Genomic DNA, 18,537 nt, shown 5'->3' with positions numbered 1-18,537 from the left:
TTAACTTTCTGAGCAGTTTGGCGAACTGGTTGTTGGAAGAAATCATTAGGGCAGAGAACCGGTTGTTAAATCATTTGAATCCCACCACTGGCCCACGCATGCATGCGCAGGGGGGCGGGGCACATGCAGGGGGCCGCACACTCATGTGCAGGGAGGCAGGGCGCATGCCGGGTGTGTGTGTGCATGCACGGGAGCTGGGCAGGTGTGGAAGCTGTGCATACATGCATGGGGTGCATGCAGGAGTGCACACACGTGTGGAGGGGGCAGGGCACATGCACCGGGGCCACACACGCATTGCATTTTGGGGATTCAGGCGCGTGCATGCGCATTCACACTTTGGGCACTCAGTCCGGAAAAGGTTAGCCATCCCTGGTTTATATGTTGTTGAAAACATCTCTACAGAAAAGTAATATGAAACCATTCTTAAAATATATTATACTGCTCTGTTTAAAAATGGCTCTGACAATTTACATTAGTGAGTGTATTATTGGTATAATTCAACTTCATATAAAGAACTTCACTTTGTAAATAAAGTCAACTGCTTAGGTTTTCAAGAGGATTTTTCCTGCTGCAGATAAGCTCATTGTTATATAGTGACTCATGCTGTCAACTTATTTTATAATTACATGGGAAATTTTCTCCATCATACTTTTTTTACAATCCTCTTGTAAAAAAAAAAATCTCTTGTTTTCAAGCTTTTGACTTTACTGATGGAGGTAACAATATTTGAATAGCAGAGCTAATTTTAAAAAAGACCTCTTTAGAAACCTGAAAGGCGAGAATCATTCACTTCTTAAAAGTACTCTCTAATATGAAAATTCAGTAAAGAGAGGTCATTGGCAAACAAGCATTTCCTGAACATTCATCTAGTATGCAGCAGGAATACATTTCCAGTAGAATTCAGATACAGAATAAAAATAAAAACTCCAATACTACGTTTCTAAGTCACCTATTAAGAAAAGAAACAGAGTTGGAAGAGACCTTAGAGGCCTTCTAGTCCAACCCCCTGCTCAAGCAGGAGACCCTATACCATTTCAACAAATTGTTGTCCAATCTCGTTTTAAGAATCTCCAGTGTTGGAGCACACACAACTTCTGGAGACAAAGTGTTCTATTTATCAATTGTTCTGTCAGGAATGGCTACAACCGGTAAGCTCTCAAACTTCCTATGTAAGCTGATGACAAGAGAGATTTAGCATCCTTATCCTTCTTTGGCAATGAGCTAGTTTTTTCACCTGGGTAGGGAGAAGAGAGTACATTGTGTCATAATTCGCAGAAATACCTCCTTTATCAGTTTGACATATTTTCATGTCTGATGCAGAACAGGAAGCTTAAACCCACACCTCAAAAATTATATAGATAATATGTAGCTTGCAGCTGCCCTGTGATTCTATGCTGAAATGAAGTGGGGGGGAACCAGTCTCCTCCAGATCCAGTATATAAATGGCCATGCTGTTTGGAATAGATGGGCAAGCCCACCTGCCACATTAATTATTAAACATCTCAATTTCAAAGACATTCAATGATATACAAGAACAATGGCCAAGTCAGCAATAGAATAAATACACAAAAAGCAAAACAAACAGAAACCCACCCAGGCATGAATTAAAAAAGAATTATAAGAGCACTGATTCCTTGATCATCGTGAACAGATCTCAGATTTCAGTATAATAATAGACAGGACATCCAGGGTTTGTATAAGCTTCTAGAAGATCATGAGAATAGAGGCAGATTCATGAAATATGCTTTGTAGTAGACAAGTCATGAGGTGACCAGGATATGAGTGACTGTCTGAAGGGCCCCCCACTCTAGGAAAGGGTGCAATTTGGGGTGAGTTATCATCTGTACGCTGATGATACTCAGCTGTACTTTTCCACCCCAGGCCACCCCAGCGAAGCTGTCGAAGTGCTGTCCCGTTGTCTGGAGGCCGTACGGGTCTGGATGGGGAGAAACAGACTCAGACTCAATCCATCCAAGATGGAGTGGCTGTGGATGCCGGCATCTCGGTACAGTCAGCTGCAACCGCGGCTGACTGTTGGGGGCGAGTCATTGGCCCCGACGGAAGGGGTGCGCAACTTGGGCGTTCTCCTGGATGGACGGCTGTCGTTTGAAGACCATGTGGCGGCCGTCTCCAGGAGAGCTTTTTACCAGGTCCGCCTGGTTCGCCAGTTGCGCCCCTTTCTGGACCGGGATGCCTTATGCACGGTCACTCATGCTCGCCACTTCGCCTGGATTATTGCAATGCTCTCACATGGGGCTACCCCTGAAGTGCACTCGGAGACTTCAGCTAGTCCAGAATGCAGCTGCGCGGGTGATTGAGGAGCACCACGTTGCTCCCGGTAACACCACTCCTGCGCAGTCTGCACTGGCTACCTGTGGTCTTCGGTGCGCTTCAAGGTTTTGGTTACCACCTTTAAAGCGCCCATGGCTTAGGGCCCGGTACTTACGGGACCGCCTGCTGTTACCCTATGCCTCCCATCGACCCGTGCGCTCCCACAGAGAGGGTCTCCTCAGGGTGCCGTCCGCCAAGCAATGCCGGCTGGCGGCCCCAGGAAGGGCCTTCTGTTGGAGCACCTACTCTGGAACGACCTTCCCCGGTTTGCGCCAAATATCTGACCTTCGGACCTTTCGCCGGGAATTAAAAACTCACTTATTCATTCAAGCGGGACTGGACTGATTTTTTAGACTTTTTAAATTTCTAAATTTTAATTTTAAATTTTTAAATCTTCTGTAATTTTATATGGGGTATTTTAGGTTCGTCAATTTGACGGTTTTAATTCGGCCACCATTGAATAAGTATTTTAAATTGATTTTTAACTTTGTATATTTATTGCTTTTTATCTTGGCTGTACACCGCCCTGAGTCCTTCGGGAGAAGGGCGGTATAAAAGTTTAATTAATAAATAAATAAATAAATAAATAAATTGGTACACCAAATGAAACTTCGCAAATATCTTAAAGGCCACAGCTGCCACTTGCTCTTTGAGTAGGAACTGTGAATCCAACGTGACTCTTACTCCTGACTGAAGAAGGGGAATCCCAATCCAGAAGAAAAGATGGAAAGGAAGTTTCAATAATCACAGCCACTCAAACTTGGTCAGGTTGAGTCAGAGCTGATTCCTCCCTCACCCATACAGCCTCCAAGGATTGGAACAAGACTTTGATAGGCTTGGTTGATTGTCAGGGGTGGGGGGTAGGGTCAAATCTCTTAATTCAGTACCTGGAGGTTATGCAGTCATGGATGAGAAGGAAAATTGAGGTGGAATTTGCAATCTCTTCTCCCATCAGTGCTACTTATAAGTAAAGTAAATTTCTTTCATTCATTCATTTTTCAAACTAGAAACTTTCATATTTTTGCGCACCCAATTTGTTCCTGATATCTGAAGTATGTTAAATATTCAGTTTGACTAAACAGGTTGTTAGCTACCTCTATGAGCAAGGATGATTAAATGGTGTGAACTGTTTTGCCTTTCATAACACGCAACACTTTAGGCATTACATTCAACTTTGATCAAGACTACTGTCTATCACAAGTTAGAACCACACGCTATTTCAGTTTTTGCAAGAATATTTATATTTAAAGATAAATGCATTCTGCAACAAATATGAGTATAGTTTTTCTTGTGCCAATGCATTATGACACCAAAAACTCCCAGAATATTCATTCACACACTGAATTTTAAATGCCAGATTAATTGCAGATTGACAGCATATGCTCCCAAATCTCTAAAATCTAAAATTACATATCATTGGTATAACAGACTGGGTAACAAACCTTGCACCACAGATCACATAAAGAAATCCTGAGGTAAAATAAAGTGGGAAACACTCCAATGCACTTCCAGGCATCTTTTCAAGCTCCAAGCCAGAGATATCAATGGCCTCAATAATACTGTAACAATAAGGATAAGTTATTTTTCCTTATTTATCAGAGTCTTAGACTCTTGTTGACCAGCTTTTCTATAGATTTTCCTTGAAACATTGATACAGAACAGATGTCCTAGTTTTGACATTTTGCACATATCAAACCAATTCTTAGCCATACTTCTATGCATGCAATTCAGCAGCCAAGAAAATAAGAAGACAGATTCTGTTTTCTAGCTATTTTCCACGCCTCACTAACCAATGAACCATATCCCCTAACACTCCAAGGTCTTGAGATTACAGAACAGTCAATCACTTTGATCTTAGAATTTTCAAATTAACACATGGCACGAGGAATGTTGCTGGCCTTACCCCTTACTTATACCGTAAGGCAAGAGCCTTACCCTCAACCTGATCCTCATCCCACCTTGATGTCAAATGTACAGTCAAATTCATTAAGTGTATAGTATTTAATGGGTAATATCATTTGAGATGTTGTCCAGTTGCAGCCTGGATCTTTAATATTAACTCAGAACCTGCTATGGAGGAGGAACAGTATATTTCCTTCTGCTAGTAGCACAAACTCCTGTGCATAAATGCCTTGTTGCAACAATGCTCATGCATGTCTTCATTCTCCTTTGCATTGAAAAGTAAGCAATTGCATGGATAAAGCTCCAACAGATCCTATCAGTTGTTCTCGTACTGTAAGATGATTTACAAGGTCTGTATGAGAGAGGGGAGGAAGTTATATGCTGCTTTTCTAGCAATTGCTGCTGTGGTCCCCAACTTTTGATTTTTGCTTCAGCACCAGTTCTGGCTCTGCTTCATTTGGCACAGAATGAAAACGATTAAGGGTGGATATTAAGTGCTATTAGACTACTATTAGAGAAAAACCTTCTCCATTATATAAAAGGACTCCTTTTTAAACAGCTTTGTAGGGACTTCTTCAGTCAGAAACACTTGGGAAATTCTGGAATTAATACCCAAGTAATTCCGATGTACCTAGTTAAACAATAACAAGATCAAGAACGTGTTTGGATAATAATGTGATTCACATGTGTCTTGATATCCAGAGTGTAACATTTCCTCACTTATCTGAACTCCGTGTCTAATATTTTACTGCTGCAAGTGGATAAATCTCTTAGCTAGATTTATCCTCTGGTGCATCCCAGTAAGTTGATGAGTCTCCTGCGATTGAATTACTTCAAAATGATTCTCAGGAAGGGCATGGTTCTGTCTTTTTGCTCACCTTCTCAAAGACTTGATTCTGTTAGACTCTCAATGATCCTTTCATGCCGTTCACAACTTGGCTAAGGAAAATAGACTGCTTAATTGCCTGGTGCTTAAAAATGAAATAGAGAACCTTCACTTGCTTCACAATCACTCACTTCACAAACCCTAAGACACTGCTCTTTACATGAAATGTCTTTAATAATAATTTTCCATTACAAGCTTTAGAGTTTTAAAATTAGAGCAGGTATATTTTCCCTCAGTGAGAAATATTCTTGCCAACATGAAAGAGTAAGGAAAAAAATACATTCATGAAGTTCTGGTAGAAATAAAACTGGCTGTAGAAAATTTACTTTGGAAGATACATGTATTTTAGCTATAAGATACATCACTATACCCATAATTGCCAAAGGGGGGAAACTAATTTGATTTGATTTAAGTTCTTACAGTCTTATACCACAAATCATATCTCAGTCCCAAATCATGCCTACTTACAAATATATCCTGTTAATTTAGAACATACATGCAAAGAACTACATGCTTAATCAGAATTACATATTGTTTCACATTAGGTGTTGTATTTGTGACTTCATACAGTCATATTCTGTAAAACAAGCCATTTTATTTTAAAAGTATTAACCTTCGTGCAGAGCCATGCTGTTTTGAGTCTGCTCAACACTGGATTAAAAATGAGAAGAGCCATCCTGCAGCTTTTCCATATGGATGCATTAATAATTTGTACATGTGTAGGCATGTCCTGTCTCACACTGCATGATGTGTAGTCATGCCATTATATGTAATGGAAGGTAAAAAATAGCAATAGCACTTAGACTTATATACCGCTTCCCAGAGCTTTACAGCCGCTCTCTACAGAGTCAGCATATTGCCCCCAACAATCTGGATCCTCATTTTATTGACCTGGGAAGGCTGAGTCAACTTGGAGCCATTGAAAGTTGAACTACCAAATTGCTGACAATCGGCAGTCAGCAGAATTAGCCTGCAATACTGCATTCTAAACATTGCTCCATGTAAGCAGAAAGCTAGGAATATGTCAAAAGAATAATACTTATGTTTCTAATGAAATATATACTCCTTTTAATGGTATGTCGGTATAATTCACTAGGTTTTTGCAATTCCCAGTTCAATGTAGTACACCAAGGTTTCAACAATAGCCTGTCCATTTTACTGCCTTAATTCCAGGGTAGCATCTTCTTGTTTTGTGAATTCCAGATCTGAGCGTCTATATCATTTTCCCATCATTTTACAGATTCTATATAAATAAAAGCAAGGTCCTAGCTCAGGTTTCAGAGAATCTAAAACAAAGAACCAGTCTCTGCAGTTGTTTTGTAATGCAATATATGACTCAGACTGATGTCCAGCTAGTGGCCTATGCTTGTAAAGCTTTATAAATGTAAAGATGAATGTAGGGACAAGAGCTGATGGCTATCACAAGCAGTCAAAGGGATACAGAACTCTTTCTAACTGGTTGTCTCTTTGTCAAAGAGTTCAAGACTTCTGTCTTTTTTAAAAAAAAAAAAAGATGGCAGACAAGTGATCCCAGGATACATAAATCGATTTAAGAACAGCAAGAAAAATGATAAAAGACGAGAAAACCAATCATAATTTGTCACAAATTGCAACCTTGTATAGTGCTCCTACAATTCTATACCAAACCAATGTCAGAACATTGAATCTTGAGACACATACCGTGTTTCCCCAAAAATATGACCTACTCAGAAAGTAAGTCCTAGCTTGATTTTACAGCTGTGTCCAATATAAGCTCTACCCCTCCCCCAAAAAAATAAGACCTGGTGCTTTTTTGGTGGCGAAAAAAATATAAGACAGGGTCTTATTTTCAGGGAAACATGGGTCGTCTTATGAATAGCAGATGCCTTTTATGGAACCTTGTAAAGAGAGAGAAACTTTTTGCCTTCTTTTTGTCTAAAAGTAAAGCATCTATGGGAGGGGAAGGTCCACATTGGATGGATGGAACACTGCAGTACAAATCCTACTCCTTCTTTTGACTACAATGCATGTATGTAAGGGCAGAACTTGCTTTGTGATGTTCCATGCCCCATCTTGCAGATTTTGACCTCAACCCGCACCCTGCCTGAATGCCACTGGCTAAAAAGCATTTCAAAAACTTTACCAGGACAAGAATCAAGATGAAGATTTAAACTGCCATGACAAACCTTCCGAAAGCTTTCATTCTTAATTGCACACCCACACCCTCTTACTAAGTTCATATAGAGTGAAAATGTCTAGATTAATGCAGGGGTGAAATCCCTACCAGTTCTGTGGGTGCGGCTTAATTGGTGGGCGTGGCTTGGTGGTCAGATGACTGAGTGGGCATGGCCAATTACAATAAATAATAAAAATAATAAACAAAGTATAAAAAACAATAAGAGGTATCAAAAACCAACTTTCACACTTTACACACACACAACACAACACAACTGACTCACACACAATGTAAAAGCAGCTGCACTTCACACTTCATACAGCCACAAAAAGCTCAAAAACCAACTTTCACACTTCACACACACACAACTCTCTCTCTCTCTCTCTCTCTCTCTCTCACACACACACACACACACACAAAATGCCATATACAGCTTTCTGAGATTTTGTGTGTTTGTGTAATTACAGTGAAACACTACAGGAACACCCCAAATCTCAGAAAGCTGCACAAATATTTTATTTTATTATTTTATTTTATTTTATTTTATTGTGGACTTCAAATCCCAGAGTTCCTCAGCCAGCAAAGCAGGAAGTCAAAGCAAGCCTTTTTTTTTCTTCAGTAGCTGAAGAAAATATGCCGTTGCCAGCCCAAAAGAGCAATAATTATAGGTAAGTGAGGAGGGACAATTGGCTGGGCTTGGGTGGGGGCTCTTGTAAGTGGGGGCTGTTAAAAAGTGAGTTTAAAAAGCTGTGATGATCAGGAAACTCTTCTGGGATCATCAGAGGAGGCTTTTAAAACCTCCATTTTTTTCTTGTTTTTTTCCCCTTCGGCTGAAGGGTTTTTTTAAAAAAAAACTTTTAAAGTGTTCTGATGATCTCTGCTCAGCCCTGCAATCATGAGAGGGTTGTTTTTTTTTTTTTACTTTTCAAGGCATGTTTCAGCTGAAGAAAAACTTTTAAAAGTAAAAAAACCAAACCTCTGCTGATGGTGCGGCTCAGCAGAGGCAGGGGGGCGGGGCCAGGGATTTTTGCTACTGGTCCTCAGCAGCTGCCATCGCTACCTAATCGGAGAGCCGGTGCGAACCGGGAGCATTTCACCCCTGGATTAATGTCAAGATTAAAACATTACACTATTACCAGAGGTGGGTTTCAGCAGGTTCTGACCAGTTCTGGAGAACTGGTAGTGGAAACTTCAAGTAGTTCAGAGAACCGGTAGTAAAAATTCTGACTGGGCCCACCCCATCTATTCTCTGTAGTCCCAGCTGATTGGAAGGAAATGGGGATTTTGCAGTAACCTTCCCCTGGATTGGGGAGGGAATGGAGATTTTGCAGTATCCTTCCTCTGCCATGCCCACCAAGCCACACCCATAGAACCGGTAGTAAAACATTTTGAAACCACTCATATTACATATTTATTGATGCTGACTTACAGTGATCTTATAAAGCTATCATTATTACATGATTTATGGCTTTGCATTACGTAGAAACTTTGTGGCTTATTCAATAGAACAATGGTAAAACAAACCATTGTTACACGTGGGATATGGACTCAGTTATTATACGGATAAAATGGGTTCCATCTGCATGGCACAGCGAGAAATATGCATGTGTTTCTGAATGGCTGATATTAATTCCAACTGCAAGTTGAATTGTGCTGCCACTCAAAAGAAAATTGAAAAAAAAATGCTTTAAGAAAAAACATGATAGCATCTGTAATGGCTAAATCTATACAATTTAATGGGAAAGCCAAATCCTAAAGTCAAGCTCTAATCACGTTTTCTATTTTAAGACTGCAATCTAAATATTTACTAGTGTCCTCATTGACATTTTACATTACTGCACAAGCAGATTTTATAAAGTCTACTACCATTATAGTTAAAATCCTAAGGGATAAAAGTATCACATGTTCAGGAGATTATAGCAATTGGATTCTGGTTATCAGAACATTGTAAGGTTATTCCCAGGACACAGAAATATCCAGATGAATTTGTACTTCTAATCATAGATTAGATTTGGGATTACATGCCGTAATCAAGGATTATCTTGAGCAGGTTTTCCTCCAAGAAACCCTGAAAAGCTATGAGGAAAGATGCTGGCAAATTAACTAGTCTTATCCACAATATCAGCTAGGATTCAGACTATGTCCTGGAAGAGAATAAAGGAGAAAAGTATTTAACCCTCAATCACAGACTGGATGCTATTTTTATATCCTGTTAGAATACTACACATTCTATCAACCATGATGATTTAAAATTGGTTTTCCAAAAATTTCCAATTGGAAATTGATTTTTTTGTTTACTTTAATAATGAATGGTACTGTATATGCTGTAAAATAATCAATAAATGAAAAAAATAGTGCACACAAAATTAGGGACGGGCATTTATTATAATATCTGAAAGTCTGTGGAGCATCTATGTTTTGGTGTGGTGCCTTGAAGAAGTTTCTTATTTTTCTGTTATCTTTTTTGTAAAAAAAAATATGAAGGTGAGAATAAACATAGCTAAAGGTAAATAAAACTGACAAGCATCTCTAAAATATATGGAAAAAGCTTTTGAAACCTTATAAGGATTAATATGGTGGGAAAAGTTTATTAATTGTATTTTGGAAAATAGATGACTGATCCAATTGTGAGATGTGAGGACATAATACTCTGCAAAACAATTTGGAACAATATTAAAATGCAGCTACTTTTCAAGTTATCTTAACTATTACTTTTCCCAACTTGAATGATAAGATACAGAAAGGGAATCAAGATCACAATTCATAGAGGCTTGATGTTTATTTCAGTTTTTCACAGGTTTCAAATCCCAAGATCCTGTTTGGTGATCAGTTTGCTGAAATCAGCAGGTATAACTGATAAATATATGGTTGTGGACTTAAACTCCATAGTGGAAAAAAGCAGGGGTATACACTGTATGCAGTAAATACAATTGGAGCTAACACAGTTTATTGCACAACGACTCTTGAAAATTAGTTGAAAATGTGCTTAATTCTATAACTGATTCTCTCAAGATCCATGAAAATCAACAAGAATGGCCTACATACAAATCCTGGAAAATGAAATTTTGCTTAGCCAGTCTGCTCACCAATGAGGGGTGAGAGTGTGAGCATGTCTCTGTGTGTGAACTTTCCTTTAGCCTCCAGCCTCATCAGTAGTGAGTTGTCTTTTTGCCTTGTAAATATCAGTGGTACTCATACTTCTTCTTACTCTGCAGTTATTTGGATCCCTTTTGACCTGGCCGGCTTATTTTTCAAGATCATTTTGGTTCAGGTTTTTTTTAGGGGAATACTGGAACAGGTTGCCATCTCCATATGACCCTCTTTTATGATCTCTTGTCCTCACTACAAGGTAATGGTTCATGAATGCTCCTACAATATATTTCCCTTAATCCAGGGGTTCCCAACCGGGAGTGCTCGTAACCCCTGGGGATGGTATTCCAGGGGAGTGCAAAAACTTGGGTTTAGAAGTTTCAAAATTATAGTGTATATGCATAATTATATGCATATAATTATTTACTTTTGTAAGGGGTGCAAGAATATATCAGAAGTATTCTAAGGATATGGAGTATAGAAAAGGTTGGCAACCCATCCCTTAATCACTAACCATTCTGGTAGAATAGATACATGCTTGAGTCCTTTAGATTCATGGTACTTCTTGATAGCCACTATAGGTAAATGACAGCCAGTCTGATGTAGCGGTTAAGGTTTCAGGCTAGAAAACAGGAGATTGAATTCTAGTCTTAGGACCACAGTTGGCTGCATAACCTTGGGCCAGTTACTTTCTTTCGGCCCTAGGAAAGTGGCAATGGCAAATCACTTGTGAAAAGCCATGCCAAGAAAACTGCAGGGACTCGTCCAGGCAATGTCTGAAAATCGGACATGATTGAATGGAAGAAAAAAAAAGATAGTTAATAGTCTCTTACCGCTATTTCTCCACTGCAGTTTTGGTAATGACAAATACCACTGATCCTGTTTGGAATCAAAACATCTTCCCAGCAAGATGGATCCTTTGAAAAAGAGAAATGGAGAATAAAATCAAAACTCAAGGGTAAAAAAATAGTTGATTTTTCTTTTAGAACTTACTGAAAAGGCAGAAAGAAAATAAAAGGACAAACCAGATGCTTTACCAAAGTAATAAAAAAGAAAAAAAAGAAATGTAGAGTAGGGATAAATAGGCCGATTTATATCTCTCTGATCTGGAGAAAGTATATTCAATCACCAGTGCATTCAAGGTTTTCTATTATTCTACAATTAAAAAATATTTTTCATTATAATGTTCTTCAACATCCATCCATCCATCCATCCATCTCTACCTAGAACTAGATATATACTGTCGATATATATAGATATATGCACTCTTCTCCCAAATATGCTTTCTTGTGTGCAATTTGGACCTCAGATATATTGTAAAACTAATGCTCGAGTATTTCATGAATTATATTTTCATCTATAATACAATGGATTTCCACATCTTATTGCCTGAAAAGAAATCTGTCATGAATTTCTTCAACAGCATTTACCTTAGATAGTTACAAATACAATGAATGTAGAACATACTGCAAAGTGTACATTAAATGTATTACACACATAAACAAAACAACAGAAATGTAAAATGAAAACATGTTCCTGTCAAAATAGCTCCTACGGTTATACATCATATTCACTGGTGCAGCATATGTCATTATCATAGACTTAGTTGGTGGTAAAAGATAACAACTGGCTTTTGATTCTTTTCCAAGCACAATCCAAGCCCTAGATTTGACCTTAGATGCTAAATGCCTGATTCAGAATATATATACAGTTTTCTTCCCATTGGAAAAAAAAGATAGTTAATAGTCTCTTACCGCTATTTCTCCACTGCAGTTTTGGTAATGACAAATACCACTGATCCTGTTTGGAATCAAAACATCTTCCCAGCAAGATGGATCCTTTGAAAAAGAGAAATGGAGAATAAAATCAAAACTCAAGGGTAAAAAAATAGTTGATTTTTCTTTTAGAACTTACTGAAAAGGCAGAAAGAAAATAAAAGGACAAACCAGATGCTTTACCAAAGTAATAAAAAAGAAAAAAAAGAAATGTAGAGTAGGGATAAATAGGCCGATTTATATCTCTCTGATCTGGAGAAAGTATATTCAATCACCAGTGCATTCAAGGTTTTCTATTATTCTACAATTAAAAAATATTTTTCATTATAATGTTCTTCAACATCCATCCATCCATCCATCCATCTCTACCTAGAACTAGATATATACTGTCGATATATATAGATATATGCACTCTTCTCCCAAATATGCTTTCTTGTGTGCAATTTGGACCTCAGATATATTGTAAAACTAATGCTCGAGTATTTCATGAATTATATTTTCATCTATAATACAATGGATTTCCCACATCTTATTGCCTGAAAAGAAATCTGTCATGAATTTCTTCAACAGCATTTACCTTAGATAGTTACAAATACAATGAATGTAGAACATACTGCAAAGTGTACATTAAATGTATTACACACATAAACAAAACAACAGAAATGTAAAATGAAAACATGTTCCTGTCAAAATAGCTCCTACGGTTATACATCATATTCACTGGTGCAGCATATGTCATTATCATAGACTTAGTTGGTGGTAAAAGATAACAACTGGCTTTTGATTCTTTTCCAAGCACAATCCAAGCCCTAGATTTGACCTTAGATGCTAAATGCCTGATTCAGAATATATATACAGTTTTCTTCCCATTGGAAAAAAAAACTACTTTTTTATTAAGTTCATCACCATCATGTTGTCTATATACCCAGCCTTTGCACATAACCTTGCAGCTGTTTTAAAACTCCATCTATTACTCTTCTTGCTTCTAATCTATCCACCCTTACAATTATTCAATTTTGGAGTCATCTTGCTACCAGTGTGGAAATTAAATATTAAGAATTACTCTATTTTTTCAAAAAAAATGAAATGCTGTATTAAGACCTGTATTTATAAATTTGTCACTTTAGACATAAACTCCATTATCTCGCACTGCCCCTTATGAACACAATAAACACAAAGATGCACACACATTTGAAAACTATCAACATACAAAATCAATTTCAATTATTGTGAACAAAGTCGATTGATCTGTAATCAGCCAATCAACTAAACTTCTGAAAGCTACAGCAAAGTAAACTATAAACACTAGTTTACCATAATCAAAAAAGAAAAAATAATAATCCTTCAAGATTATAAAACCGCTACTGCTATAATATCATTAGCCTTTTTGTTGGGGTGTATTAAGAGTTCAGAATGAAACTGTTTCTTTAAAAAAATGAGAACAAAAGCAGATTGGTACACCCAAATTGAACTGATATTGGTACCAATTGAGCTGGTAAAAGGAATTGAACTGGTACAAGCAAATTGAATTTGAATGTAATCAGTGGTGAAATCTAATTTTTTTTTACTACCGGTTCTGTGGGTGTGGCTTGGTGGGCATGGTGTGGCTTGGTGGAAGTGGCTTGGTGGCCGTGGCAGGGGAAGGATACTGCAAAATCTCCATTCCCTCCCCATTCCTGGGGGAAGGATATTGCAAAATCTTCATTTCCACCCCATTCTGGGGCCAGCCAGAGGTGGTATTTACCGGTTCTCAAAACTACTCAAAATTTCTGCTACTGGTTCTCTAGAACCTTCAGAACCTGCTGGATTTCACCCCTGAATGTAACCCCAAACAATATCTATCTAAATACATTGAAATTGGTGTTATTGAGATTGTTGGCTGCATCTGTATTGAGTTTGAACAGGCATCAGATTTCAGTGAAATTTTGATCAATATAACTATTTTACATACTAGCTCCATCAATGCATATTTAATTGACAGAGATTTATTATTCTTACTCATAACTTTCTTCCACGGTGTATTTCGTATAAATTTGATTGAACTTTCAATCAAATAATCAAAATTTAATTATGTGCAAGTCCAAACACAATAAAAGACCAGCATATAACAGTATAAGAAGAACTTTTAAAATTTGCAAGAAAACTCTAAAGCAACTAGCAACTAATAATTAATAGCAGAAGGGAGGAAACAGTTTCTAACAGCTATGGCTATTGATAAGAATTATGCAAACTTCTTAGAGGTTTTTGAAGAATGGTGACCCAGCTTCCGGGTCACAATGGCAATTAGTGTTATTAACAATTGGAATATGTGGCAAGGGTCCCTTTAGACCAGGGATGTTCAAACTTGGTAACTTTAAGACTTGTGGACTTCAACTCCCAGAATTGGGAGCAAAGCTGGCTGAGGAATTCTGGGACTTTAAGTCCACAAGTCTTAAAGTGGCCAAGGTTGGAGACCTCTGGTTTATACTGACCTTGATGAGAGTAGTTTCAAGCTCTTTCTCTGCAAGCTTCTCTTTGTCTTCATATTCTAGTATCTGCTGTCTTTCTCCACCTCCTTCCCTGAATTCCCCACCTGTTCTTTTGGCAGAACAGCTTAGCCAGTCCTGATCCTGCAGGCACTTATAGTAATGAGCCATGGCTTACTTATGAGGAGCCCAATGTTCTTCCTTCACCACAAGATATTAAACCTGATCGCTCATGTGAAACCAGTTCTGTTTCTGGGTCTGCCCAGGAACAAGTCATTGCCCTTAATAGGCAAGTGCTGCAATTTGAGCCAAGTAAATAGTCTCCTATATGGAACATTTAGGAGACTATTTACTTGGCTCAAGTTGGAGCACTAGCCTATGTGAAATTCCCTCAGTGTTGAGGGAATTATAAAATATTATAGAAATATATACAGACTTGTAAGAGTATGTGAGAATGACCTTGGGAGACAGAAGAAGAGCTGTAGCCTAGACAATGGTCTGATAAATAAAATCTGACTTCAAAGGAGGGACGATGATGAAAGCATCTCAGAAAGAACCCTTCTTAGTTTTGGGGAGAATAAAAAGTAAGGGAGAGGAGAAATACTTTCAGACCTCCAAGATTCTGTTATTATAATCTTACAATAAATAAATAATCTTACAATAACAGTAGTGTTGGTGTCCATGGTTTCTGTTTCTTATCTGGTCCACCTTAATTGAATTGAATTTTTTATTGGCCAAGTTTGATTGGACACACAAGGAATTTGTCTTGGTGTATATGCTCTCAGTGTACATAAAAGAAAAGATACGTTCATCAAGAATCATAAGGTACAACACTTAATGATAGTCATAGGGCACAAATAAGCAATCAGGAAACAATATCAATATAAATCATAAGGATACAAGCAACAAAGTTATAGTCATACAGTCATAAGTGGAAGGAGATGGGTGAAGGGGATGATGAGATGATTAATAGTAATGCAGGCTTAATAAGTAGTTCGACAGTATTGAGGGAATTACTTGTTTAGCAGAGTGATGGCATTCGGGGAAAAAAGCTGTTCTTGTGTCTAAAAGGCTGACAGGGCAGAGCAGGGTGGAATGTAAATGTTAATCTTTATTATGTGTGTAGTATCATTAGTGTATATATCCTTTTACAGAAAAGAAAGGAATAAGTCTAAGAACATTCCAATCTATAAATCAGTTACACAGTTTAAGGATTTGTGGACCAGGGCAGTAAAGGCACCTTGAGAATGCTAATGCACTAGGCACCAGAAGAAGTCTAAATCCAAGCCCTTCTGATCTTCTTTCTACAAATATGTACAGAGAAACTTGGGAACCCAACAAATTTTTTCTTGAAGGACCATCTGCCAATTTGTATTGCAACAATGGAATGCCGATGCTTCCGTAGTCCTTTGATACAATCTAGGTGCTGCCAGGTTAATTCCATCTGATTCTGATTTTGAAGATGAAGAAGAATAGTGATAGATGTCTCAAAATCCTGCCTGAGAACTTGCAGGATTGCCCGATCTGGTAGCGATGGTGGCGGGTAGTTCGGAGAACCGGTAGCAAAAATCCCTGACCCCCTGCGCCCCAGCTGAGCCACGCGATCATCAGAGTTTTTTTTTTTTAACTTTTAAAAGCATTTTTTCTTCCACCGAAAAATGATTTTAAAAGTAAAAAAAAGCCTCTGATGATCGTACCGCTCAGCTGGGATCATCAGAACTCTTTAAAAGCTTTTAAAAGGCTCCTCTGGTGATCCCAGCTGAGTTGCCTGATCATAGAGGCTTTTAAAAGCATTTTTTTACAACCTCTTTAGCTGAAGAGGTTGTAGAAAAAATGCTTTTAAAAGTAAAAAAAAAAGTTGGCCACGCCCACCCAGTCACATTATCCCCCACCACCAAGCCACACCCACAGAACCAATAATAACAAATTTTACATTTCACCCCTGGATTGAATATTATGATTGAAAGTTAAAAATATTTTTAACTTCAAAGACTGTCCCAAATTTACCCACAACTTTAAAGGGGACCTCTTGGCTGTGACTGGGAAACACAAACAATTGCAAACCATGGTCTCCATTGGTATAGCAATACTGGATGAGTTTGGTATCAGCTCTCCTGAGGCCTGCTTGCCCTTAACAAAACCCCAGATTCACCAGGATCACTAAACCAAGAGAGCCACTACAACGCAAGCCCATGGTTGTAGTGACCCAAAAAACAAATGCTGTACTATCAAGCTGTTACTGCTAGTAAAAAACACCCTGTAATTTCTTCTATAAACATCAAAAAAGAACCCAAAAAATCACTCATAATTTGAACAACTGAAGAAATAAATTCAGCAAAATGCTAAATTAATCAAATGGAATAACTAAATTACATTTTTGACCTGTGAGATCATGGAAAAAGGTCACCAGTAGAGCCTCAGATGAGAAAGTCATATATCTGGCAGATAATTCAAACATGTAGATGGCTTGAAAAAGTTATCAATGCTTATATTCTTCCAGTGATATTCTCCCCTGATGAACAGTGCTGACAATCAGTAAAATACATCTTTGAGCCGACCAATATTATGAATGAGACAGAAAATGTTAAAAGAAACAGCAAATGAGCCAATTGTGGAACGAACATTCATTCAATACATATTTTTAAAGGGAACAATTGAGTGAATACCTTAAAGCTAAGCAATAGAATAGAAAACCTACTTGGATTTTTCCCAGCATAGTTTTTTTTTTCCTTACATTTTGATTGGTGATATTTATGATTCTGTGTTTATTCAGTGTTCCAAATATCCTTCAATTTTTCAGCAGCAAAATCTGAGCAAAAATTTTCATTAGGAAAGGAGAAAGGCCACAGTTGGAAAAAAAGTAAAATATGTTGGAAGCAAAGCATGTCTCTGCAAAAGAAATCCTTTGTTGTATTAACCAATTCAAAGATCAAATAATACCTTTGCCTGCTCTGGGAGGGGAAAAATAGCTCCAATTGAAACAAATAGAATAGAATTTTTATTGGCCAAGTGTGATTGGACACACAAGGAATTTGTCTTGGTGCATATGCTCTCAGTGTACATAAAAGAAAAGATACCTTCATCAAGGTACAACATTTACAACACAATTGATGGTCAATATATCAATATAAATCATAAGGATTGCCAGCAACAAGTTATAGTCATACAGTCATAAATGGAAAGAGATTGGCGATGGGAACTATGAGAAGATTAATAGTAGTGCAGATTCAGTAAATAGTAGAAGAAGTAGAAGAATAGTAGAATAGTAGAAGAAGTAGAGAATAGTAGAATAGTAGAATAGTAGAATAGTAGAAGAAGTAGAGTTTTCTCTTCAAATAAAACACCATTTACAGTGACACAATTTGGATCAGGACTGCTGTATCCTTTTGTAGAAACAATGGTTGAAATTCTGTAATACTTACATAGCCAAGGTTGCTATCTGGATCTGTTTCCATAGTTGCATATTACACTTTTAAGGCCATACAATTCTTAATTGAAAGGTTCTGTTTTATTGTAAAGATTTCCATAAAATTGTAATTAACTATCGTTATGGTTCTTGCTTCCAACAAATTTTATTTTTTTTCCAACTGTGGCCTTTCTCCTTTCCTACTGGCTAATGAATCTATTTCTCTTTTAAATATGATTTTAAAGACTTTTAATGTTATAGACATTATAAAAAGGGAAATTGTTCTTTGGTTTGGGAGATAATACAGCATATTAAAAATTCGAAACAGTGCAGAGACGGAATGCAAATTATCCAAGACTATTGGGACCAGTGATGGCTTATGAGGAAGGGAAATGCGAATTATGAGAATTCTCTTATTTGAAATGTTCATGGGACATGGACCAAATTACTGGCCCCCTTGATAGTGGACACACTGTATGGCATGGAGATTTAAGGTGCTTTTACCTTTCCTGAGTTTTAAAAACAAG

At 37.6% G+C, this 18,537-nt stretch overlaps 1 protein-coding gene across 1 annotated transcript in view; it reads right to left on the bottom strand.

Annotated features, from left to right (window-relative positions):
* The window catches only part of PRKN (parkin RBR E3 ubiquitin protein ligase), an 821,278-nt gene that overhangs the window by 401,502 nt on the left and 401,239 nt on the right, over nt 1-18,537 (bottom strand). The window contains exon 7 of the mRNA XM_058168152.1: nt 12,119-12,202. Coding sequence (XP_058024135.1) covers nt 12,119-12,202 — 84 coding nt within the window. The remainder of the gene's footprint in view (nt 1-12,118; nt 12,203-18,537) is intronic.

Source organism: Ahaetulla prasina, chromosome 1, assembly GCF_028640845.1.
Source record: "Ahaetulla prasina isolate Xishuangbanna chromosome 1, ASM2864084v1, whole genome shotgun sequence".
Lineage (NCBI taxonomy): Eukaryota > Metazoa > Chordata > Lepidosauria > Squamata > Colubridae > Ahaetulla > Ahaetulla prasina.
This window is presented reverse-complemented; position numbering and strand designations above follow the sequence as displayed.